Source organism: Mercenaria mercenaria, chromosome 7 (genome assembly GCF_021730395.1).
Source record: "Mercenaria mercenaria strain notata chromosome 7, MADL_Memer_1, whole genome shotgun sequence".
Lineage (NCBI taxonomy): Eukaryota > Metazoa > Mollusca > Bivalvia > Venerida > Veneridae > Mercenaria > Mercenaria mercenaria.
The window spans coordinates 67,090,617-67,116,448 of NC_069367.1; the positions used below are offsets into that span (position 1 = coordinate 67,090,617).

At 36.1% G+C, this 25,832-nt stretch overlaps 1 protein-coding gene across 22 annotated transcripts in view; it reads left to right on the plus strand.

Annotated features, from left to right (window-relative positions):
- The window catches only part of LOC123554020 (uncharacterized), a 72,348-nt gene that overhangs the window by 25,388 nt on the left and 21,128 nt on the right, over nt 1-25,832 (plus strand). For 21 of the 22 annotated variants that reach the window (XR_006686935.2, XR_006686934.2, XR_006686936.2 and 18 more), the window contains 20 exons: nt 712-816; nt 1,541-1,680; nt 2,065-2,165; nt 2,877-2,971; nt 3,470-3,610; nt 4,662-4,745; nt 5,552-5,837; nt 6,240-6,377; nt 6,582-6,817; nt 7,275-7,366; nt 8,975-10,463; nt 10,974-11,093; nt 12,165-12,420; nt 17,171-17,395; nt 17,744-18,580; nt 19,661-20,566; nt 20,995-21,188; nt 23,326-23,536; nt 23,980-24,672; nt 25,061-25,193. Coding sequence is in view for 19 of the 22 variants with exons in the window: in XM_045343857.2 (XP_045199792.2) it covers nt 712-816; nt 1,541-1,680; nt 2,065-2,165; nt 2,877-2,971; nt 3,470-3,610; nt 4,662-4,745; nt 5,552-5,837; nt 6,240-6,377; nt 6,582-6,817; nt 7,275-7,366; nt 8,975-10,463; nt 10,974-11,093; nt 12,165-12,420; nt 17,171-17,395; nt 17,744-18,580; nt 19,661-20,566; nt 20,995-21,188; nt 23,326-23,536; nt 23,980-24,672; nt 25,061-25,193 (6,482 nt within the window). In the remaining 3 variants the exon portion in view is untranslated. The remainder of the gene's footprint in view (nt 1-711; nt 817-1,540; nt 1,681-2,064; nt 2,166-2,876; nt 2,972-3,469; nt 3,611-4,661; nt 4,746-5,551; nt 5,838-6,239; nt 6,378-6,581; nt 6,818-7,274; nt 7,367-8,974; nt 10,464-10,973; nt 11,094-12,164; nt 12,421-17,170; nt 17,396-17,743; nt 18,581-19,660; nt 20,567-20,994; nt 21,189-23,325; nt 23,537-23,979; nt 24,673-25,060; nt 25,194-25,832) is intronic. The other variant, XM_045343838.2, reaches the window with a different exon arrangement.

Sequence of the window (25,832 nt, forward strand, 5' to 3'; positions counted from 1 at the left end):
ATCAGTTTTCTTGGTTAAATTTTATGTTTAGGTCAACTTTTATCCTAAACTATCAAAGCTATTGCTTTAAAACTTGCAACAGTTTTTCACCATCATAAGTTGACCCTGTACAGCAAGAAACATAACTCCATCCTGCTTTTTGCAAGAATGATGGCCCCTTTTGGACTTAGAAAATATCAGATTTCTTGGTTAAGTTTTATGTTTAGGTCAACTTTTTCTCTTAAACCATCAAAGCTATTGCTTTAAAACTTGCAACTGTTGTTCACCATCATAAGCTGACCCTGTAAAGCAAGCAACATAACTCCATCCTGCTTTTTGCAATAATTATTGCCCCTTTTGGACTTAGAAAAATCATTTTCTTGGTTGAATATTATGTTTAAGTCAACTTTTCTCATAAACTATCAAAGCTATTGCTTTAAAACTTGCAACAGTTTTTCACCATCATAAGTGGACACTGTACATCAAGAAACATAACTCTATCCTGCTTTTTGCAAGAATGATGGCCCTTTTTAGACTTAGAAAATCGTGGGTAGGACAATATTTCTATTATACAAAAAAAATCAGATGAGCGTCAGCACCCGCAAGGCGGTGCTCTTGTTTTTTTGTTCTGATTGATCAATGACTACATTTTCTTTTACTTATCAAAAAGTGGTGTTACAGTCATAATGGATGTTATCAGTTTATCTCAATACATTACGTCTTGTGTTTCAGAACCAGCTTGAAGAAGAGAAGGCAGAAAGAGTGAGACATTTAGAACAACAGTATGACAACAGTCTGAGAAATATAGGTGTGGGTCATAAACAGGCTGCTGAACAGGTAGGGTGATAGCTATTATAGTAAAACAAGTAGATGATGACTGAATAATTCACATGGGTCTGTGAATTTCCAGGTGCCTGGAAATACAAGTTCATTCATAAGTGTCTGCGACAATAATCGGCATATCATTGCTGAACATTTATTAAAGTCTGAACTGAAGTTTCGAGGGTTCAACGCAATAAGAGCATATCTACATATAATAATTATATGTAGATACACCCTTATTGCGTTGAACCCTCGGTTTATGAAAAAGGAATTCATTATTAACTTAAAGGTAGAAACAGGCGGGTAAAGAAGATTAGGACACTTCATTTACTAATTTACTGAAATACAACATGAATTCTGGACAATTAAGGGCTACCTAACTACTGTAATGTTTTATTTTGCTACATTTGCAAACTGGCCTTGTATATGTTTTAAAAAAAATACACATAAAAGTAAACTTACTGTTATAAATAGCTCTGATATACAGTTTCACATGAATTTTCTTCCATGCAAAAGTTTGTCCCCTCAACTTTTTTGCAGCCCTAGTTATTCAGTATGTATTGATAATAGCTTATTTAACAGTTTCTGCTCATGTCAGGTAAACAAATAGAATAAAATGCATGACATTCTTTGTGGTTGACCAGCGATGGTTATGATAAGATAAATATAAACTGTAGAATTAAATACTGGGTACAATATATTAAATTTTGGCTCTGTATGAGTCTTGTTTTTACTTCAGCCTGATTGGTCAGAGGAACGAGAGCTAATTCAGCAGGCGGAGAACCTGCGTGCAGAGGCTCGGGGACGTACAGCTCTAGACAAACTAAAGAAGGAGACTGCACATAATAATCATGAAGCCCATAAACATATTATAGCCAGGTATGTCTTAATCCAAGTCAGTACTGTTCAGTAACCATGACTACTGATAGTTGACATTTTATATCTATCCTAGGGAAATGAATAAGGAATAGAATATTATAGTTAGTTAACATTTTAATTATGCATGATCTTGATAACTGCCATCTGCAGCAGTATCATCAGTGCTGTATTCTCATCATGGGTTTCTTCATAGCTACCCAAAAACATGTTGTTTAATAAGTATAATTAATAACATAAATATGTAAGTCCTAATAAAGGGTTGATCGGATGGACCTTCAAATATGCACTGCTAATGCAGAAATTTTTTAAGCACATCATAACTTCAGTTGCTGAATTAGTGGGTTGAATACTTTTGTAGTAATAAAACCTTTATATGTTTTACAGGAAGCAGGCATTAGAAGTGGAGAGATCTCGTGCAGCTCAGATTGCAGCCATGCCCCCACCTCCTCCAGACCCCATCAACGACCTAGATGTGAAAAAACCTAGTATGTTTTCAATTGCATCTTTGAAGTTATTTCAGGATATTTGTATTTCTTCATCAACTCTTGTGGTCTTCTTCACCAAGTGGTTAACCTTACCTTGCTAAATTTCTATAAAGAACTTGTCCATCTTCCAATTTGGACAGTACCATTAACTGTTATAAGGGGTGCTTAACAAAAAGATACTGGCTGAATAGCGAACAGTGCAGATCATGATCAGATTGCACAGATGTGCAGGCTGATCATGTTCTACACTGGTCGCAAAGGCAAAATCAATGGTGTCCAGCATGGTAAGGGACAGACACCTATTACTTTATCTCCACTATTGCAGTTTTGAGAAATGTTTCAATTGTCTCCCATACCAGAAATAATATCCTCCACCATTAAAGCTTGGAAATCTCCATAGGACCTAAATTTTATGGTGTGACTCTTAAAAGACCAAAAAACACAACATGATCATTTTCTGTTGCTATTATTATATAAATTTGCATAAATGTATATGCATGTTACAAATAATTAATAAACAATTCAGGTAGCTTTGAAATAATATTGTCTCTAAAAGATAATTTACAATTTGATTGATGAGGAAGTGTTTTTGCTAACAAACTATTATTATTGGACTCTTGTAGATTATAATTTAATTGATGGAACTGCTTAAATTAGTACTGTATTACTGAAGATGCATTTTACAAGGAAGTATGTGCATTACTGTTTCAGAGCCAGTGAAAGTAACAGATATGAACACATTCTCCACGTCACACTATCACCTACAGAATGAACATGCTGTAGACAGAGCTGGGCCGGAGGAGCAGGTTGGTGGCATATTCTTCTTCTAAAAAAATGTTTGTTTACTGATTTTGTATGTGTGATTGATTGCAGAAATACAGTTAGTTATTACAACTACCCTATGTCTCTCTCCTGTCATCAGAGACATAGCTTCTGTAATGCCATAATGGTCTGGTTGTATACAGCAGTGTGAAAAAGAAACAAAAGGAAAAGGCCAAAAATAACAGTAGAACTGAACATTACCAAAAGTTTTAATACATTAAGAACTACTTCACATGAAGCTCCTGTCAAGTATACTGTATAAGGCAGGTACTTTCTTTCCCACTTTACAAAATTCTTTGTAAATTAACCCCTCCAGAGTGACAACCTCTGTACAAGGAACTGATTTTAATCTTTTGATAGAGCAGCTGCTCTGTACATTGAAATACATCAACACTGGTGTAAAGACTTATGAAAAATGGCATTTACCCCATACAGCTAGCAAAGAGACAAATATTTATATTTGATGTATGCTTTACTTCTAGACCAATGCAAGAGAAGCTGCTGGCCTTGAAGCTGACCGGATAAAAGAGAGAGCACTGGAGTTGAAGAGGTTACGTCAGGACCAACTAGAAAGGGCGAGGTTACGACATAATGCTGCTCTCGAGAAGGAATTACTCAAACATGTAAGTATATGCTCCACAGTGTCTTTATAAGGTCACATCAGGACCAGCAATAATAAGTGAAATTCAGTCATGATACTGCCTTTGAATCATGTGTCCTTCGTCTCCCAGTGGCTTTGTGCCCTGTTTAGGTAATCATATTAGGAATCTATCTAGGAAAGTCAGCTGTTCTACTCAAGTGCCAGCCTTAAAATGCTAATCGTCAAAATCTTGTACAATCTGTGTTGTTCAAAGACAATCAATCCTCCAGTACTTTCAGTCCTTTGATTTCGTTTTAAATACATGGAGATCCAATGTTCAACTCTGAAATAATGCCTGGAGAGGCACTTTGGGTCTGTCACCTTTTTATGCCCCCCACATTTATGTTATTTTAACCATGGCAAATTGTTTATGACTTTCAGGGTAAATTGTAGATGATAGTATTATTATTTTGGTACACAGTTGTTTTGGCATGAGTTTTAGTGTCATAGATCTTTGATCTATATTAATTGATTGATAATCTATAATGAGTTTATTATGGACCAGATCATTACTGTTTTGGTATCAAATTAACACAATTCTTTTATGAAACAGTTTTTGTGCCAATAGTTTTAGCAAGAGCAAAAGCTACATTTTATGTGGGTTGTAGTTTATTTGATGACGTCTTTTAATTGTTATGTCAAGTTTTTATGCATAAAAAATAGAACTTGTATAGATTTAGTGTCATAATTATATGGATTTATCAATTTTCTGAAAATAGTTTTGTGCATGTTCTATGACTTAGCAAGACCTTTTCTAATAATTGAATGCAGAGATGCAAGGACTTTTGAAGATAATAGATCATTAACTGTCTCAAGCTCAGCAGGTAAAAAGGGAGCCTTGGGTCCTACTTTGTACTGAATAATGTAAAACATATGGATATGTATACGTAATATTGGGAGTGCAATGTGTTGGAAGGCTAGATAGTACTTGGGAAAGCTATTTAATCATGTTGTTCTTGTTGGATTGTTTTCTCCTCATGTTTGAGGATTGCTTTGATTGTATGATTACATTTATTATGTGCTTTTGATTACAGGATTACAATAATATTCTACATGACCTCAGTGACCTTCAGCGGGCAGACAGAGAGAGGAGACTGAAGATTGTTCATAGTATACCTGTAAGTTATTCTTGGTATAATAGGTTATTATAATAGCAGCTTGATCTGGGATGCTGTATTCGGCTCCAGTGAATTTTGCCAGATCGTATCACACAAGATGCGCAAGCGCCAAGTGTGATCCGACCTGGCAAAATCAACAAGAGCCGAATACAAAATTCCAGATCTAGCTACTGTTATAATGACCCTTTTATTACATACCTCCACCTTTTTGTCTGTTGTTTTGTCCAAAATTGAACTGAGTGTAGTTTTTGTGTGCACTATTAATAGAACTGTGTCAGGTCATGCGTATTAAATGAAAGTAGTCAGGCAACATATAATACAAAAGGTACAATAGAGAATTTTTTCTGCCTGTTTGTATTTACTTGTGAAATACAAACCGTATTTTGGACAGAATTTATATAGGTTTATAATAAGATAAAATACATAGAAACAATATCTAATATCTATACATTAAAAACTTGATATCTAAAACTCAAAAAAGTCAACATTCATGTCATCTTGAAGAAGTTGTCAGGTCCCATCAAAATTTCTCCATAATAATATATATTTTCAATTTGTTCAAGTCAAATCCCACCATTTCGAGCTTTAGTTATGTTTGAATGAATTTGAAAGTCCTAAAGAAAAACTAGGGGAAAATGTGATTCAAATTGCTCAGTGCTGACTATGGAATGAATCATGTGTTTTGTATTATGATAATTTAACTTTGGGTGTTTGGTTGTGTGTTCCACATTTTCTTCTTATTTTAAGAAATTTTAGTAAATATTAAATGTATCGTGATGTAATTCAATGAAATTTATGACTGGCAGAAACAAGTGTTTGAGCCGCCAAATGTCCGCATGGAGGATAGGGAGGAGAAACAGCGAAACTTGGAGGAGGAATTCGAGAACATGTATATGGCGGGAACCAATCATCTTGGTGATATCAGTATGGCCCTTGATCCCCAGCCTCGTCCAACCACTCCCTCACAGGAGAACTCTCTTGATGTGACTGTGGATGGTACCCCGATACAGGAACCAACCCTCCCAGGAATACCTCCTGTACTGAGAGATATGACAAATATGCCAAAACCTAAATCTCCTGGAAAGAAACCAGGTAAAGAATTAACGCCAGGATTTGAATTTGCTTCAGTAAAATTAGAAATTGTCACCTGGCAGGAATTTATTCTGCTTTATTCGCTATACTAACTGTCCTTGTACACGAAAATAATTACTTGCAAAGGTGCTTTTATTTATATAAATAACCATATGTCTTTTCACAAGATGACCGAATATTGCAAATATTACGTGTTGCGAAGCATTCCAATTTTAAAAGTACTTATTATATATAATAACATGATATCTGCAGAATGAAATTTCCACCTGAAAATTTTGATATCGGTTATTTCAAACTCAAACAAATGACATATAATTTCCATGAGGCATTTCATTCTAGAATAAATGCAAGTTTGTTTGTGACAGTTCAGTGTTTAATCAAATTTAATTTTTAATGATACAGAGAAAGTATTGAGGAACTTGATGGATCGAATAAAATCACAACGTGAGGAGTGGATAACTTCTCAGTCAATGATGGATGTTGGGGAAGGCCAACAACAACAGCAGCAGCAGCAGTTTGTTCAGAGTACAGACAATACAGGTACTTTTATTGTTCATTTACTCTCAGATTAATAATCAAGAGATTTCTACACTTGTTACAAGTTTTAATGATTTTGATCCTAATTTGCTTTTGCTATTTGTGTAACCAAAATTTAGCCACGCTTGATTCTTCCGTGTCAGGAATATATATAATACAAACAAAGTGACCTTAAGATGTGTTAAAGAGTCCTGAAACTATTTTCAGCTATGAATGGTGACCATTTTTACCCACTTTTGCCTGATGAATCTCCAATGACAGCACAACATGAATTATCTCCCTCTCCAGAGAAGTTAGCAAGAGTTCACTCCCCTGTACAGGCAGCAGGAGCACCATCTGGTGGTCCTACATTGCCAACAGGCGGCAGGAAATCAGCTATGCCTCCTGTGGAGTTTTCTGAAAAATTGAGGACAACGAATGAGAAACAACAGACTAATGTACAGGTATTTTTAGTGCAACAGAGTTTTCTTATATTTTCAAGTAAAAGAATAGTTTTTAACTGCTTTAGTAGGTTTACATATATTTCATTTCTATGAATTCTTACCATAATCATAGAAATAAATATCACACATCAATATGTATAAAGTCAAGGCTGTACCTTGAATTTAAATTGACAGCATCTTACAGTTATGTACGGTCAGACAGTATGATGGGGTAGTTTTGTATTATCTTTGTTGCACTCGTATTCAATAATGTTCTTTTTTATCAACATTTCTGTATGAAAATGTGAGCTGACATATATCATTAAGTATGGAATGTTTTTCTTGAGTTATATTTTAATGAATAAGTCTGCATATCAGATCAAACTGAAGCCTGTTTTGTCTTTATTTTAATGGATCAAAGAAAATAAACCTAGCGAACTCACTAACATATTTCTTATTGTACTTATTATGTTTTCAGATCCAGTCTGAACCAGCACAGACAGCGACTATACCCAGTGACAGACAACAGGCACAATATGCAGAAATACTCAGACAACAGGAAATTATGCTGTAAGTAGAGATTTTGTGCTAAGTTTTCTATATAAATTCAGCAGAGAAGGTCCAGGGGAAGGCATAATCAAGCATAGGATTTTTATGGTACAAGTTGCATAAAACTACTATTTCTAAACAGATGATTTGCAGGTAGCATAAGCATCAAGACCATGCTTTTTAACCTTTACCTTGCTAAATTTCTAAAATGGACGGGTCCATCATTCAGTTTTAGCAATACCATTTATTATTCAAAGGGGTATCGGGGGCCCTCCGTTGCCAAGTGGTTAAGGTCACTGACTTCAAATCACTTGCCCCTCACCGATGTGGGTTCGAGCCTCACTCGGGGCATTGAATTCTTCATGCGATGAGTCCATCCAGCTGGCTTACAGAGGTCAGTGGTTCTACCCAGGTGCCCGCTCGTGATGAAATAATGCAAGGAGGGGCACCTGGGGTCTTCCTCCACCATCAAAGCTGGAAAGTCGCCATATGCGCCGTTAAACCCAACAAAATAAAACAAATAAAATCAAGGGGTATCCACTGAAAATTTACTGACTAAATAGCGAACAGTGCAGACCATGATCAGCCTGCATGGATGTGTAGGCTGATCTTCGTCTGCACTGGTTGCAAAGGCAGAATCAGTTGCCGCCAGCAGGCTAAAGGTTAAGTAAGTAATGTAATTAAAAAGTTAAAGAGAATGAAGTTTTATTATTGTGACATTTATGGGGCACTTATTAAAGGTGATTGCAGTTATAATTCCAGTTTATGTAATTGCCCAGGGGTTGATTGTTTATATAAGAAGAAATTTGAAAATCATCTTGTCTGAAGCTGAAGGGCCCAGGGCTTAGATATTTTTATATGTAGTATTTTCTAGTGGTCCTTTACTAAAGTGTGTTCAAATCATATCCCAGGTGTCAAAATTGGCCCCATTCATTAGGGTCCCTTATTTTACATAGACTTATTTAATAAAAACTTTGTAAAACCTCAAGCATTGTGTACAGATCGTCTACCAAGTTTGTTGAAATCATGCCCCTGAGGACAGAATTGCCCTTGTAATGCCCTGAGATATGATATTTTGTTTGTATCAGTGCCTAGTAAGTCTCTTCAAAATTTGTCCAAAATGTGCTAAAATTTGAGTCAGGTGAGCTATCATTGCCCTCTTTTAAAAAGTGATGTCCCATTTTGACCTAGCAAGTTTTTGTAATTGAGCTAATATCTCTGTACTCACTTGTGGACACTGTGATGCAGTCTATAATTGCATTTTCATATTCACAACATTCATGCCCATTACTTTTGGTATTCATTCATTTAATTTAGTTTAGTGACAAGGCGCTTGAATAATGTTGCAAGCACGTTTTCCCATATTTTCATGCAAATTTCATATCGAGTGGTGCTGTATTTTTGATGCGTATTCAGGTTGAATTTTCAAATTTTACTCAAGGTTACAGAACAAATTTATATGCATATGTAATAGAATTTTAATTATGTGCTTCAAAAGTTGCACAATATATTCCCTGCAAAAATGTGTGCACATTTCTGTACCTGTAATTATGTACATTGGAAAGTTTTTGAAAAGTTGTTTCTGTTTTGTTTTTATGTGTAGTTATATGAAGTTCTAATATTTTGCAGAGAGCAGAAACGACAGCTTGAACTAAAACTACAGCAGTTAACATATGAACAACAGAAGATGAAATTGCTGCAGCAAGCACAGCAAACAGCCGAGGTACAGCCTCAAACACTGCCCTACCAAGAGATGCAACCACTACCCATGGCATCTGTGCCTGGCATTCCACCTTCATCCCAGTATGGTGTTTTAGCCCAGCAGGGCCAGCCTTTTGGGTCCCAACTTGTTATTCAACCGGGACAACAGGTACCATACCCTGGACCAGCTACACAGCATGTTCAGTATCCGGCACAGGTCCCTGGTCAACCTGTAGGTTTGGTTCAACAGCCAGCCCCATCAGTACAGCAACAATTTGTCAGCAGTCTCTCTTCATCTGGCACATCACAGAGACCTATGAACTCCATTCCACCCACCCACACAACTGGCACAGCACCCTTGATGACTTCTCAAGGTCAAGGTTACTCTGGTTACCAAGGTCAGCAAATTCATTCAGCATATCAGCCACCGTCTGCTGTTTTGACAACAGATCAGCTTGCTACACCAGCCTGGCAACAGCCCTATCAACCACCTAATAGTCAGTCTGGTTACCATGGAAACATGGCCATGACCATGCCCACCAGTATACAAGGTCAGACTGTCTCTCCAGGTCATATTCCACCAGCATCTCTGACATCTGATGGCATGTCTGAACAAATGAGAAAAGTGAAAGAATATCAGCAACACTTATTGGCTAGACATGAACAAAGCAAAAAAGTGTTGGACGAAACAAAGGCAGAAATTAAGCGAAGACGGGAAAATTTGTTAGAAAGATACCCTAACCTCGACCTTTCAAGGTTGGAAGAGCTTGGAGCAAAACATTTAGACTCCCAGCCTCGAATGATGTCTGCTGCATCACAAGACCAGTCAGTGACTTCAAGATTAGGAGGTCAAGGTCAGTCTGTGCCTGTAACCTCACTGCTGGCCTCCCTGGCTGCCCATCCTTATTATGCTGCTACACTGTCTCAGCCTGGAGCCAGTAAGCCTGCAACAACGATAATGCCGGGTACCGTTCTTACTGCTGGAACCAACCAAGCAAGTAATATTCCTTCACATCCTGATATCTACCTCGAGACTAACCTGAGAAAGAACAAACTTGAAAATATTAGAAAGTCCTTGCCTTTTGATGCAGATGACTCTTTCCAGACCCCAGTGAGGGTTTATGAAGCTTATGCTCAGAAAAATCTTGACACTACATCAGCTACTGATATCACTGAAACTGACACATCCACTTTGACTGAGAGAGGGAGTCCGGCTTTGAAGCCTGCATCCAGGCCACCAATGAGACAGGAGATTCCAGAACCAGGAACCACCACTGATGAATCTGAAGTAGATACCACGGCCTCCACAAGTTTCCTAGCCGAGAAAGACGAAATCTCGACATTGAGACAAGATGAATTGAAGCTGCAACTTGCAGAAATTCAGCGACAAAAAGAAGAGATCATCCGCAGGCATCAGGTAATATATTTATAATTGTACAATTTGTCTTACACAGTATTATATACTTGTATATACTTTTACACCTGCCACAAGTGTTTTAAACTGCCATTGTCAATGAAAAATTCATGATATTTGTTGAGTCATAAAGTCATGTTTTGTTTTCCATACACATGTCTTAATTTTCTTGAAGTAATAAAGTTGGACACTTGCAACCCAGAGAAAAGTGCAAAAACTCTGAATCCTGGAGTATTAAGTACCATTTACTAGCGTGCATTTATCTGTTTGATCGTCTGTTTGTTAGTACATAACAGACATGAATATCTTCAGGAGGTTAATCACAAATTATAAAAAGAACACCGCATTCTTGAACAGAATAGGGTTCAGTTCAGTGACATTTAAAAAAGGATTCCTCAACTGCTCCTCCTATCCCCCCCCCCCCCCCCCTTGCCCCCCCCCCCCTCCCCCACCAAAAAAAAAAACACCAAAAATGGTTGTAGTTTGACCTGATCACTAGCATATATTTTACAGCAAGGACAGCAGAAGTTGCAGAGTAAAGAAGAGGAACTGAAGACCAAATTAGCAACTCTACAACCAGAGCAATTAGGTCAACATCTGAAGGAATCTCTCCAACAGAGAGTAGCTGACACAGTATAGAACTTATATTTGTTATAATTTATAATTGTCACTCTTCATAGAAGTGGATTATATTATTTTACTTATGTTGATCCATAAGTACACCATTTGGTTTCTGTTCAATAACCGGAGAACTCTTCAGCCAGTGAGTGTAAGGCATCTTTGGACGATTGTCTTTGGTTCATAGATGACCCCTATTGTATTTTGGGTCAGTTGATCAAAGATTAAGGTCACAGTGTCCTTGAGACTGAAAAAAATGGCTATTTGCTGAAGCGGCAATATTTAATGCCTATGAAATTAAATTATTTTACAGTACCCAGGTAACCCTATTAAGGTCATCAGTGGATGCATATGTGTTTTATAAGCTGATATTGTTTATTGTTACAATTTGGTGTATTAAAGGCCAAAGTTGCCACTCAACATCCTTGACATGAGGGTCAGAGTTGAAGAAATCAGATAGACCTTTACAAAATACAAAACATATAAATATATATTTGCTTGTATAACCTTACATGTATAAGAAAGTCTTCTGGAAACATGGAAAGCAACAAAACAAAATGATAGCAGACTTCTGTTTGATTCCATTCATAAGTGGTATTGAAATGTGTAACACCTCTCACATCCTGAAACTGACTTAACGGAAATTTGATATATTTGGAATATACTCCAAATATTTCAGAAAATACACAAACAGATAGAGGTGTAAATATTTTATTTTGATTTTTTTTTCATAGACTTCCTGTATGAAATTGCAAAGTTGAAATTAAATAACATAACTGGTATGAATTTGCTGAAATTGGTGAATATACTGTAAAATCATTTAATTTCCTGGGCATGAATTTTCGTGCTTTTGGTCAAAACGGCAATATTGTGGGGATATGAATTCGTGGATTTCAACTTTTGAACATAAAATGAATGGGAATTTTACTTGTTCGTTGGGATTAAATTTTGTGGATTTACTCAGCCATGAAATCCACGAAAATTAGTCCCCCACAAATATTAATGATTTCACAGTAATGTGAGGTCATTTTTTTACAAATCTGTAAGTGAGTCATCCTAATGATCTTCTATTGTTGATTTTTTCAGCAGCAGATGCAAAAGGACACATACAAACAAGATGGCCGCCAACAGCAGCTCAACCTGTCCACAATACTTGAGGTTGACACACCTGCTAGCACCAGACCCTCTGATGCCGGAATGTCAGGTTCCACACACAGTGAGGCTTCCCAGCAATCCAAGAAGTCGCTGGATTTCTCACGAAAAGAGGCAATACTGGAAGTACCGGAACAGTCCGGGTTTGAGGAAGTTGAAACACAGATGCAGAGCCAGGCAAAAACAAAAGGTTTGTAATATTATTGTCTTAAAATAATGCAGTCTGTGTCAAAGACAACTAGCTGAATGGTTGTGCTAGTAAATTTTTGTTAGCTACTGGCAATACAAGACGTCTTATTTGTGTAGCAACACTGTAAAAACCGACTTAATATAACATTTATTGTACCACCCTCATTATCAAAAAAAGTAACATCAAACCAGTTTCAGATTCAGTTTTATCAGTAGTATATAACATTATTTAGATAGAAGAAAAGTGCATATTATTGATAATGAGGTTGATAAATACAATGGCTTCTGCACAAGTTCCCTCATGTGGATAAAAATAGAATTCAGGAATTTGCAAAAGTCCTCCATACTGCAGTTTGGAGTTTGACTCACTTCAGTCCAGTTATATTTGGGCTTGTGAAATGTTGTGTTGGTCAACTGAAATGTGAGAAGTCTGAAGGCTTGCATTTGAAAAGGATTTTATTGTAGAGTGATTTTATAGCAGATTTTTATGGCAGGCCTCCTTGGCTGAGTGGTTAAGTTTACCTCTCATCACTATGGGTTTTAGCCTTGCTCAGGTTGCCATGAGAAAGCCATGCAGCTTGCTTTCAGAAGGTTAATGAGTCTATCCAGGTGCCAGCCAATGTTTTGATTGCTTTTTATGCCCCCGAAGGTGGGCATATAAAAATCGCACTGTCCGTGCGTGTGTGCTTGAGGCCGTGCGTGTGCGCATCTATGTGTCCGGGCTGTAACTCTGCTATCCATAAAGGGATTTTTGAAAAAAACTTGGCATAAATGTTCACCATAATGAAATGACGTGTCATGCACAAGACCCAGACCCCTAGCTCCAAGGTCAAGGTCACACCTAGAAGTCAAAGGTTAACAGGTGTCCGGTTCATTACTCTGCCATTCATCAAGGGATTTTGAAATTACTTGGCATAAATGTTCCCCATAATGAGAAAACATGTCATGCACAAGATTCAGACCCCTAGCTCTAAGATCAAGTTCACACATAGAGGTTAAAGGTTAACATGGTCTGTTTCTTGTCCGGTCTATAACTCTGCCATCGATGAAGGGATTTTAAAATTACTTGGCATATTAAATGTTCCCTATAATGAGATGATATGTCATGCGCAAGACTTAGACCCCTAGCTCCAAGGTCAAGGTCACGATTAGAAATCAAAGGTTAACATGGTCTTTTTCTTGTCTGGTCCATAACTCTGCCACTTATCAAGGGATTTGAAAATAATTTGACACAAATGTTAACTATATTGAGAAGGTGTGTCACACTTATGACCCATGTCTCTCAGGTCAAGGTCATGGTCACAGAATGATTCATACCTAAACTATTTTAGACAACTGTAGCATTCTTGGACACGCTTCGGGGGCATTTGTCGCCAATAGTGACAGCTCTTGCTTGGAATTATGCTTGAAGAGGTACCTCAGGTCTTCTGCCACCATTTAAGGTGTAAAGTTACCATTTGACCTAAAGTGTTAATCTCACAAAACAAATACTTTTGTGCCAAAAAATTATCCTCAGTTTCTTTGAAAATGCAAGTCTAGTGGCTGAGAATAAATATGGGTCATTTTAGCTTATAGATCAATATGTAGTTTGTTATTAGATTTAAGAATTTCATGATCTTTCCATGATTTGTTTTCCACTTTGTTGCAGTCATTACTCAGATTATTTTATTCTAGTAGATACAGATGAGAATGCCAACATAGTGCATTTTCGACCAGCATGGATCCAGACCAGCCTGTGCATCTGGCAGTCTGGTCAGGATCCATGCTGTTCGCTTTCAAAGCCTATTGCAATTAGAGAAACTGTTAGCGAACAGCATGGATACTGACCAGACTGCGCGGATGCGCAGGCTGGTCTGGATCCATGCTGGTCGCAAATGCACTATGTTGGTTTTCTCATGGTGCTGCTCATATATATGTATGTGCTATTTCCATCTTAATTTTGATGTTATGACAAAATATCCACATTCCATTATAAATCTACTTTCTGTATTATCCCAGTTTACATAGAAGTTCATAACGCATAAATTTGTTTAACATGTATTTTACAGTGAGCTCATGCAAATGAGGTTATGAATATAAATTGATTCTGCTTGTATAACTTGGCAAAGGAAGAGCTTAGAATTAATAGAATATAAACTGGTAATACATATATCAGTTTAATTCAAAAATTGAAATAAACTGCTCATTTGCTTTGAAATTTTTGAAAATTCTTTTTGATTGAAGCAGCTTTGAATATCTGGAGCATAGAAATCAAAAGCAGTTTGGAATAAAAGAAATTAAGGCAAGTAATACAGACATATTAAGCTTGACAAAATTTAATACCCTTTGTCAAGATATCAGAGTAAAAATTTTGCAAAAAAGACAAAACATTAATCCAGACCAAAGTTGCCTTTCATTTCTATTATTGATTTTCTTAAAACTTTTATAATTCTTGTACAAATCTGTATATGCATTTCAAACAATTATTAAACAAAGCTAGATTGTACTCCCAGACATGTTGCTGCATGATGATGTTCACATTGTTATTTCCAAACTGTCCATTATGTTTTATTACCTTTTAATCCACTGTAATTATTATGAAATATAAACTGGGAGAAATTCAGCCATGAATGGTAAGTCTCAAATTTCAGTTAATTTAAACTAGAGCAGAAACTTCATTAATTATATAAGCTTGATTTACCTAGGTTATATTTCATCTTATTGGGCGTGTTATGTTACAGTAGAAATGTTCATCAATAAGGTTGTACTGTAAACTTTGTAAATTCGAATGTTTTTGTGACTTTGAAAATTTAGCATCTTCAAAGTTAGAGGAAAATGTTATTTTATAAAACTAAAACTGTTAACTGCAAAGATTTTTTAATATTTCTTGAAATTTAGAAAATATTTTCATTACCAGTATTTGAATTACGATAGAAAGAAATTTTCAAGTGATTTCTTGTTTTTGTGTAGTTTTTATCTATAGAGAGACTCTTGTGTCAATAAAGTATGGAGAAAACTTTTAAAGTTGTTGCTGTATATTAAAACATACTGTATACTTAAACATAATACTGGTTTATATTTTTTGATATCTAAAATCAATTGCTATCTGTTTTAGAAAAAAAAAAATGAAATTTTTGTGTTCATCTTGAAGTTTGTCCGTTCAAAATAATTAAGATATATAAGATTTTTCCAAATTTTGATAGAACTAAGTACAGTTTATCTCATATTAATGTATTTTGCAGTTTACTGCAAAGTTTTGCAAACAAATAAATGTTTACAACTGCTTATATCAAATTCTCTAATATGACATTCAGCGGTATATTTCAATACTTTATTGTACGTAGATCAGATATCATTTATCTATTGATATATGACAAACCCCGATAATAAATCTTACATAAATGAAAAAGTTTAATCCTCTATCTTTCCTAATTGCTGTTATTATTTTGACTGAATGTTCATTACAAGTATTAAAAAGATCTACTTCAAGATAAAGAGTTTTATCAATAATTTCATTTTACAGTAAAACATTTAGTCTGGAATACAGCCGAAAAAACCTTTAGACATATAATTTTACAAACAACATAATGCCTTGGTAGTTGGAGAAATCTGGTGAAACTATAAGGTGTTTATTGAAAGTCAATAGATGGTTGTATATAATTATTGTTTATTGGAAAAAGTCTGTAAAATCATTAATGGACGGAAACTGATAAATCGGAAGAATGGATCTTTCTGTTTGAACAAATTATGAGATAAATATTTAATTGCAGATATTTTAGAGAAAGAATTAATATATAGAATTGACTTATTGAGAGAAAGAGATCGTTGTATTGTAGACCATTTTGCAAAAAATAAATCTGTATTGGACTACGGTTAATTGGTAAAAAGTTTTAGACAGACTCAGCTTTATAAAGGATTGTCTTACTGGGGTATATAACTTAATTAATTGACTCGTTCTCTGGCTTCTGTGTGTCATTAAACAATTTTACATTATGTGTTTAAACTTGAAAGATCAGTTAATAAGTACAGGATTATACTGATTGCTATCTGGGAAAAGTGATTATTGCATTCACCAGTTGGTTCAGAAATCATACCATAGTTTGATAAATACATTATGCTTAATTGGAAGTAAGTTTATGATGGATTTTATTTTCATACATTGACATTTTCTGTAATGAAGTAATACAGTATTTTTGCAGGCAAATGGGATTGTAATATATTATTGAACTGAATCACAAGATTTGAGTTTTGAATTTATAGGCATTTGAGATTTAAAAAAAAATAAATAATGGGTATTAATTTCTGCAGAGCAGAAGTTAGACATGGAATTCATGGGGTTTGTTTGTTTAGTTTTGAAATACAGTGTTAAACATTGATAATAGGAAGCTCTTTCAGTTCCTATTGAATACTTCATATTACTGGTTTCTGCATTAAAGTCAAATATTGTGGAGTATACATTAAAATCAGAAATTTTTGTGAGGGATTTTGACTGTACCAGTCCTACTGTGTTCACTAACTATCCATATTCTTGAAAAATTCTCATGACAGTGCTATAGGGTTATAAGTTTCTCTGGTTAGCTTATATGGTGAACATTCAACCACACCAACGGTTCAGATTTTAAAATCAGCAACTTTTTGGACTGACTGAATATCTTATTTTACGGGATGTTTTCATTGGTCTGTTACCAGGATTCCAACCTGAGACCTTTTGGGTTAGGAGTCAAGTCTCTGTGTTATGTCTCCACACATTTTAGTTGCATCGATATTTCCAGCATTAAGAGAGACAGTGGCTGACTATAGTGGGAAGAACATAGATGATGTTTTAGAACGAGCGAAAAGGTTTGAACAAGAAGTTCTTCAGAAGTTACGGAAACAAACAAATGCCGTCCTGTTTGATAATGAGTTTGACGATTCTCTTGAATTTAACGTGAGCAGACGGCAAGCTTCAGCAGAACCATTGTCAAGTGGAAGTCTTACACCAAGCTCATTTTCTACAGGTAATAGGTTCTTATATGCCTGTTTGAAAAATTGAATTTCCCAGATCTTCTTTATAATATCCCATGTAAAGTAAAGTGCTGTCACATATCACATGTATGTCACATATCACATGCACTTATAACGGTCATAACTTTCGAATGGAAATGAAATATACACACAATATTGAATAATATTCCAGGAGAACTTGCTTGAGTAAATTGTCATCTTACAGGTTCTCTAGATGAAACCAGTCAGTGGAAGTTTAAAGAATGGTTCACATTTTGAGGCAGCAAAATTATATCTGTTTGAAATTCCACTGTGAAAAATCAAACCAGTCTGACCTAACTTTAACATTTTTCTGTTTAAAGGTCCTCTTGATGAGACCAGTCAAAGCAGACAGTCTAGAACAGGTGATGGTAGTTTCCAGACTGCTTCTAACTCCTGGGCAACAGAATTATCTCAGTTTAAAATTCCGCCTTCAAACCAGTCTGACCTCGCTTTCAGACTGATGAAATCAGATGCCAGTAAATCCTTTACAGAGAAAAAGCCAGTGGGGGAAGCTGCAGTGTTTAACAGTGAAAAGAACAGGTTTAAAATATATTCCGAAATTAATGAGCCAGAGAGTGGGGCAGATACGTCAAAGTCCGAAAGTAGTTCCCTAGAAAGTTCAAAGATGGAGTCTGCTTTGGACAGTTTCGAACCTGATTCATTGAATGCAGGGGCCATGCTAAAACATTTGAAAAATCTTCAAGAACAGTTACGCAAAGGAGAGGAAGAGAGAACTATGCTGGCAAGAAAATTGGCAGAACAACAAAGTAATACCACAGAACCAAGTCGGGAAGATTTAACTGAATATTCTATGGATTCCAGTCAGAACGTGTCAAGGCCATTTATGCCTGATCAAGATACAAGTGAAAATAAAAGTGAACTTTCACAGTACTCATTTACTGATAAATCTACAGATGTTTCCATGGCAGCTAATGACAAATCAGACAAGGGCAAAAGGTCACATGACTTTCCCATCCAGTCAGGAACTAGTTCTGTAGAAAAAGCACTCCCTGTGAGAAGATCGCCAATAGGAGATTCTGCAAAGATGGAGTCTCATTCTGGATTGACCAATGGGAGAGAACCACAAGATGTTACAACCACTGAATATTCATTTGCACTTTCAGACAGCAGGCAACAAAGGTCAACTTCAACCCCAGGTAAACATATTTGTTGTGTCTGTGCTAAGTCCCAAAATTTTAAAATAGGAAAGAAAAGAATAAGGACTTGTAATTACTGTAAAACATATTGTTTTTTTTTTCACCTTGTATCTGAACCCACTTCCCCCAGCTTTCAGGTTATTTTTGTGAGTCATCAGTCAGTATACTTGGTGAGACCAATTGAGAACACCCCAAATCTTCCACACAGAACATCTTCCACATGTGAAAGATAAAGTCAAACTCCCAAAGTGTGTTAAACATAAGATTAATGAAAGAATAACTGCCCTTGACACTAATTGTACACCAAGCAAGAACAATATCCCAGACATACATAACCAGTTCAGTCCAGATATTGTCTGTTGTAGACCAAGCAAGAACAAAGTCCAAGACATACATAACCAGTTCAGTCCCGATATTGTCTGTTGTAGACCAAGCAAGAACAAAGTCCCAGACATACATAACCAGTTCAGTCCCGATATTGTCTGTTGTAGACCAAGCAAGAACAAAGTCCAAGATATATGTAAGTTTGGTCCCAATATTGTCTGTTGTAGACCAAGCAAGAACAAAATCCCAGACATACATAACCAGTTCAGTCCCGATATTGTCTGTTGTAGACCAAGCAAGAACAAAATCCCAGATATATGTAAGTTTGGTCCCAATATTGTCTGTTGTAGACCAAGCAGGAACAAAATCCCAGACATACATAACCAGTTCAGTCCTGATATTGTCTGTTGTAGACCAAGCAAGAACAAAATCCCAGATATATGTAAGTTTGGTCCCAATATTGTCTGTTGTTTGGAAAACTTGGCTTAAGTTGTGAAATCTTTCCACAAAGTCTTACTACCAGGTAAATCTGGGGTTATAGACTGTGCAGCCAAGGTGGAGGGGTTCTCACTGCCGTTTCAGAAAATTCACACACTGGAAAGGCAAACAGGGTCCGTATTATGATGATTGCTTTGTCGTCTGCTTACATTGATTGCATTAATGTCTTGCTTATTTGAATCTGTAATAGTTATATCATAAAGGGCATTGGAAGTTACCACAGTTTATACATCTTTTACTTTTATTTCTATCATATAGGTGAGGATAGAAGAAAGTCGGCCCTAGATGGAACACATCGGTCTGAGCTTCCCTCGGAGATAACAGTCGGAGATAAAACAACAGGAAAACCTGATGATACTGTCAATTCAGCAAGTTCAAAATTCAAATCACCAGGTCAGAGTGAGGAACTTTCCTCTTATTCTATGCCATATGATAGTTACTCTGGCAGAAGTGAAGACTTCCACACTATGTCTCCTGAACGTAATGGCAAAAGCCCAACTGAAGATATTACAAGGCACTCTGGGATGACAGCAGAGGAATCTTTGGAGAGTATAAAGAAAGAGTTTGAAAAATTGGAAAAACCAGTCAGTAAAATTAAAACATTTGCTGTGAATAGAGATGGTGATTTAATCTCAGAACATTCCGATTCGGACAAATCTTTACGTAACAGTGCAAACATAGGACAGGAATTATCCCAGTATACAGTTTCTTCTCAAGGAAGTGCTCAGGATAAATACCAATCTAAACTGCAGAGCTTTTCAGGTTTAAGTAGTTATACTGTACCTGAATCGACAGCTGAAAGTCGCCTTTCGGAATATTCCAATAAAAGTTCATTTGGTAGTGGTTCAGTTAGCTCAAACCCTAAGTCATCATCCTTCACGAACGTTACCTCAGAGATGTCTTTAAATGTAACAGGTGCCACAAATCTTAGCCAGTACACACTGAATGACACTGAACCAGCGGGAGAAAATTTTAATGAGAATAATAATTATGTTCAGCAGAGGTTTGCAAGTCTTGATAATTTAATTAGTGAATCGAAAAACATCATAGCTAAGCATAAACAGATTATTGGTAAAAATAAGACTACAGACGAAGCAGTGCCAAATATGACTTCAGCAGTGAAGAGTTCAGGGAAGCAGACGACTGATGACAGAGAGTCTCAGTGTGAGTATGAAAATGGTCTCTGTAATTTTTTGGAGTGAAGTAGCTCAGTGTAAGATACGTTGGATTTCACTTTAAGATGTTTTATTTGAGAGTTTCCAGTTTTAATCATCAGTGAAGGTCCCTTGTACCCTTCCTGGCATTATTTCAGGCACAGGCTAGTATCTGGGTAGTACTACTGGCCTGCAAGTCAGCTGTATCAGTGAATTGTACACAGTTGAGATTATCCTGGTTATCATTTCAAACAATAATGACACAGGCATGCTTTTGTTGTTCTTTTAAGACAATATAAGAACTGATCATGGATAAATGTAGTTTTTTGAGAATTTTCAGAAAGGAGAAAAATTTGTATATCTGTTCTCTTAATATTAAAAAAATGGAGAATAAAACACATGTTTTATACTTAATTAATATGTTTTTTTTTCAAACAGTGCCAAAGTCAAATTTCTTGAGAAGCAGACTGCCTGACAGTACTACAGGGAAGAAAACAGAAGATTCCAGTCTGTCTTTGGAGCAAACCAGTCTATCTCAGGAGGAAACCAGTGTAACAAAGGATGAAACCAGTCTAATGAAGGATAAATCAGGAAACCAGTCCTCCACTGTTGATGAAAGCAGTCTGGATTATGTAAGTACAGGGTCAATGGTGATAAAGCAGAGTTTAGAGACCAGTCTCGGCTCCATAAATTTGGAACTTAAAATGCTGATCAACGGCTTCTATTTTTATTGTAAGAATTTAAATCAACTCTTTTGAAGATAAATAATTTGACCAACACAAAAAAACGGATTCCAATAGATTAAGCACAATGATTTAATTTGGTTTAAATCCTAACTTTTTAGCTTGACTATATGAAGTACGGAGAGCTATCCTACTTGACACGGCGACGGTGTCGGCGTCTTTCCGCATCCCCACCTTGGTTAAAGTTTTTATGCACTTTCTCTTTATCTTTGTTATTACTTGATGGATTTGCTTCAAACTTAAAATAGTTATATAGTGAAAGTGCACCACAATTAACCTGAAATTCTAAGTAAAAAGGGGACATAATTCATGAAATATTGATGCAAGAGTTATGGCCCTTGTATCATATGATGTGGGTGATGATGAGGAATCACTATATCTTTGTCATTACTTAATGAATTTGATTAAAACTTAAATTAGTTTTTCCAGATCATCATCCTCACCATATGACACAAGGTCAGTAACTCTGGTGCAAATATTTTATGAGTTATATCCCCTTTTTACTTAGAATTTCAGTTTAATTTTTATGCTTTTTATATCTCTGTTGTTACTAAATGGATTTAATCAAACTTAAAATGGTTGTTCCACATCATCACTCACATCATATAACACAAGTTTGATAATGCTGGCACCAGTCTGTTCTGAGTTATGCCCTCTTTTTACTAATAGAATTTCCGGTTCAAGTTGCGATGCACTTTTGCTGTATCTCCAGTATTACTAAATAGATTTGATTCAAACTTAAAATAGTTGTTCCGAAATAGCCGCATGATATGACACATGGTGCATTACTTTTGCAGAAGTTTTCCATGAATTATGTTCCTTTTATACTGATTTAATGTTTTGAGACTTAAGCTATTGTCCAATATCTTTATCCACATTTGAGTCATTAAACACTCCAGTGACAGCTTAATCTTCCTCAGATGTGCCCAATTTCACAATCCAGCATCGAAATAGTTGAGCGTGCTGTCTCCTGTGACAGCTCTTGTTTATTGATACTGTAATCGTTATAAAGGTTGTTTTTTGTTTTAAGTAGAATGGTGTCTTAATAAATTTAGAAACAAGAAATATGTTGAACTGTTTATTACTGTGCACATCACAGTTTGAAACTGATTGTCTTAATAAATATAAAAACAAGAAATATGTTTAACTGTGGAAACAAGAAATATGTTGAACTGTTTATTAACTGTGCTCATCACAGTTTGAAACTGTGATTAATATTGATCGGGATTTATTTTAAGATGGTGAAAACTTCTCCTTGTCCATTGACAAGCAATTGTTTGTTTAACAGCATCGATAGCCTAGTGGCAGAGCATCCGCTTCGAGTGCGGGAGGTCGTGGGTTCTATCCCTGGCCGCGTCATACCAAAGACTTGAAAAATGGTACCAGTAGCTCCCTTGCTTGGCGCTCAGCATTAAAAGGGAAACTGGCCTCTTCTTTCATACCCTCATGGCGATGGATTCCATCAGGAATGAGGTGTCGAGGGTGATTGATAAAAGTTGTAGAACTTGCTTCAGTATCGACCTAAAATAAATTAGTGTAAACTAAACTAAGCCACATGATTCTACAACTGTAACTATATACAGAATTCATATGGCTTTAATTTATCATATCCATCTGCATGCCACACATAATTAGGTCCTTTCAGTGTATACACTCTTCTCTTCAACCTATGTGCTTTCGACCTAAAATAAATTATGTATAAACTAATTGTTTGTTTACTCAACTGTTAGAAAGGTTTATTGTTTACATATCCACAATGTACTCGCTACTAAGACAGTTGTGGAAAGTTTCATATTCGGTGGATTTATAGATACTTTTTCATCATGAAAAAATGTTTTAATGGGAGGTTTTTATATAATAAAAATGTTTGGGTGGGATTTAAGTAGTCACTTACAAAGAAAATCGCTTAATACAGGTGGTCACATGTACCTTGTCCACTGTACATTAAGTCTAATTGTAGCTGCTTTATTTTTGGAATTAAGCTTAAGATAACAATGTGTTTGAAAATAGCCATTCATGATTTCAGCTGGCTGAACATAGTTCTGGGATCACGGAGGAGCCACTACCAGACCTGACTACCATGACTCTTGGATCAGAGATTTCGATATCTGAAGCATTCAACAAAACAGAGGAACTCTCGGAGAGCACTGACTCACTGCAGTCTTTCGAGAAGCATGAAATGTCTGAGTCAGAATCTGCTTCAGTATCACAGAACTTTGAGGATGACAGTCTGAGAGGTAAATGAAACTGGACCATTTGTAATGGGTAAAACAAGCCTTGTATGATTTACAATATTTCTTTATGAGAAAGGTTTATACTGTGCATTTTGGATAGGACAATTATGCTTTAGACTCAGTTGCTTCAAACTTAATTCCATTGAAAATGTTTATTCTTTTTCTAGGTCATGTGATGGGGTGATTGTAAAAAACTTAAACTAAAAAAGTGTTAATTTACTGGAGTGCTAAACAATTGTCTGAAGTAAGAGATATGTGATGTCTTTCGGAGAGATACTATCATTAAGTTTAGGTCTATGTAATCGTCAGTTAAACAAGAGAACATTGTGAAAATAGCTGTTGAATCTTTTTCCAACAAATCTGCAGTTATTTAGTTCAAGAAACATTTTGATGGTTAATTGGTAGTTTTAAATGAAATATATTACAAATATTTTTGTGCACTGCAGACACAGGCAAATCAGACAGCCTACTTGAGATCGTTGAAGCACGTAAACACAATTTCATGGTCCAGACTGAGCGGAGGGCAGCTGCCGCTAAAGAAAGGGCGTTAGCTGCCCAGCGTACAGAAGACAAGCACCAAGTCTTCAGGGCCGTTCCTGTGAATGTTGTAGCAGCTCCAACATTGTCAATGTCAGTCAATACTTCTGGAGCAGAGAAAGGCAAGTCACCTAGTTTGTTTCAGACAAAGAGCGCTAACTCATTAACTACTGAAAAGAAATCTTTTGAACTGAAAGAGAAAGAAGTAAAGGAAGTCACCTCCTCTAAAGCTTTAAACAGAGCCTTACAACCTAGAGGATCAGATAGTCCAAGGACTTCAGACCTCGGAGCAAAGTCACATGACAGTGGAGCTAAGCCAAGGGAAACCAGTCTATTTAGTAGATTTGGTTCACAGTCTTCTTCAGGAGAAGAGTCTAAATCTCCAAGAGGAAGACTAGCTGGAGAGATTCGCCAGTTTGGGGGCTCTGCAGGATTATTTCAGAAACCTTCACCCCCTGCTCAAAAGAAGACTCCTCCAAAAGTTGCACCTAAACCTGTACGCCCTAAACCAGAAGAGCGACAGCCTGCGAAACCAGTAAGCGGGTTATCCAAGACATTGTCATCATGGAAGAAAAGCAGAGCTGTAACTGATCCATCAAAAGGTAAGTTTGATATCAGCTTGATTATTTAAGAAATATTAGGTCCCAAACAGTGATTTTATCATTGAATAGTGTCATTGGTTTGAGTTCAGTTATGTACATTACTGACAACTCACATGCATTTCAAAACAAAATAGTAGCTTTGAATGTTTTTATAACCTAGTGAATTAGTCTTTTGCTAAAATACTAAAAGTTTTTATACGTTTTCATTATATTGTAAGTTGAAACAGGCTTCTTTTAGTAGTCTTAACTAATTAAAGAAGCTCAGTGGTTTTACAGCTAAAATTGTTGCAGTATGTTTATTGTGAACTTTGTCAGAATGAATTTTGGAAATCCTAGTGTGCTACAATTTTCCAAATATGTAAATGCATGTGGATTATTTATTACTAAGTACCTGAACCAGCACAGCAGAGAGATGCACCAAAGAATTCTATTAAAGTGTTGCCTGAAGATGCTCCTCCTGCATTGACAGAGGAAGAGAGAAGGAAACGGGCCGAGGATGAGCTTTACGAGAAAAATATTAGGTATCTATTTGAGTCTGGTGTGATGTTTGAGCTTAGTATAGGACAAAATCCCTTCCTTACAAATTCCCTTCCCTCTACAAAATCCTACCCTTACAAAATCCTACCCAACAAAATCCCACCCCTACAAAATCCCTAATTTTAACACAAGCTGACCATTTATTTATTATTAAGAACATTCAGAATACAAAATTCATAAATCAGGTTGAAATGTTTTCATAAATTTTGTTTATAAATTCTGTTTATGAACTTACTTATTTGAGATTTAGTGGTAGGATAGCCTTATTTTGGACTATGCAAAATACGAAGGGAGAAGATTTTGATACTGTTTTAGCATGCTAGGGTATTGTGTGTAGTGGTGCTGTGAGGCATATGTGTAATTAATGCATATTGTGCTTACACATGAATATGATCTGTTATTGTAACATGTTAGTATTTACTTGAAGTAATTGAATTTGCTGTGTTGTAAAACTAGAAACAATATTTTTAGTTCACCTGAGCACGAAGTGCTCAAAGGTGAGCTTTTGTGATCGCCCTGTGTCCGTCGTCGTCCGTCCGTCGTCATCAACAATTTGACTGCTAACACTCTAGAGGTCACAATTTTGGCCCAATCTTAATGAAACTTGGTCAGAATGTTACCCT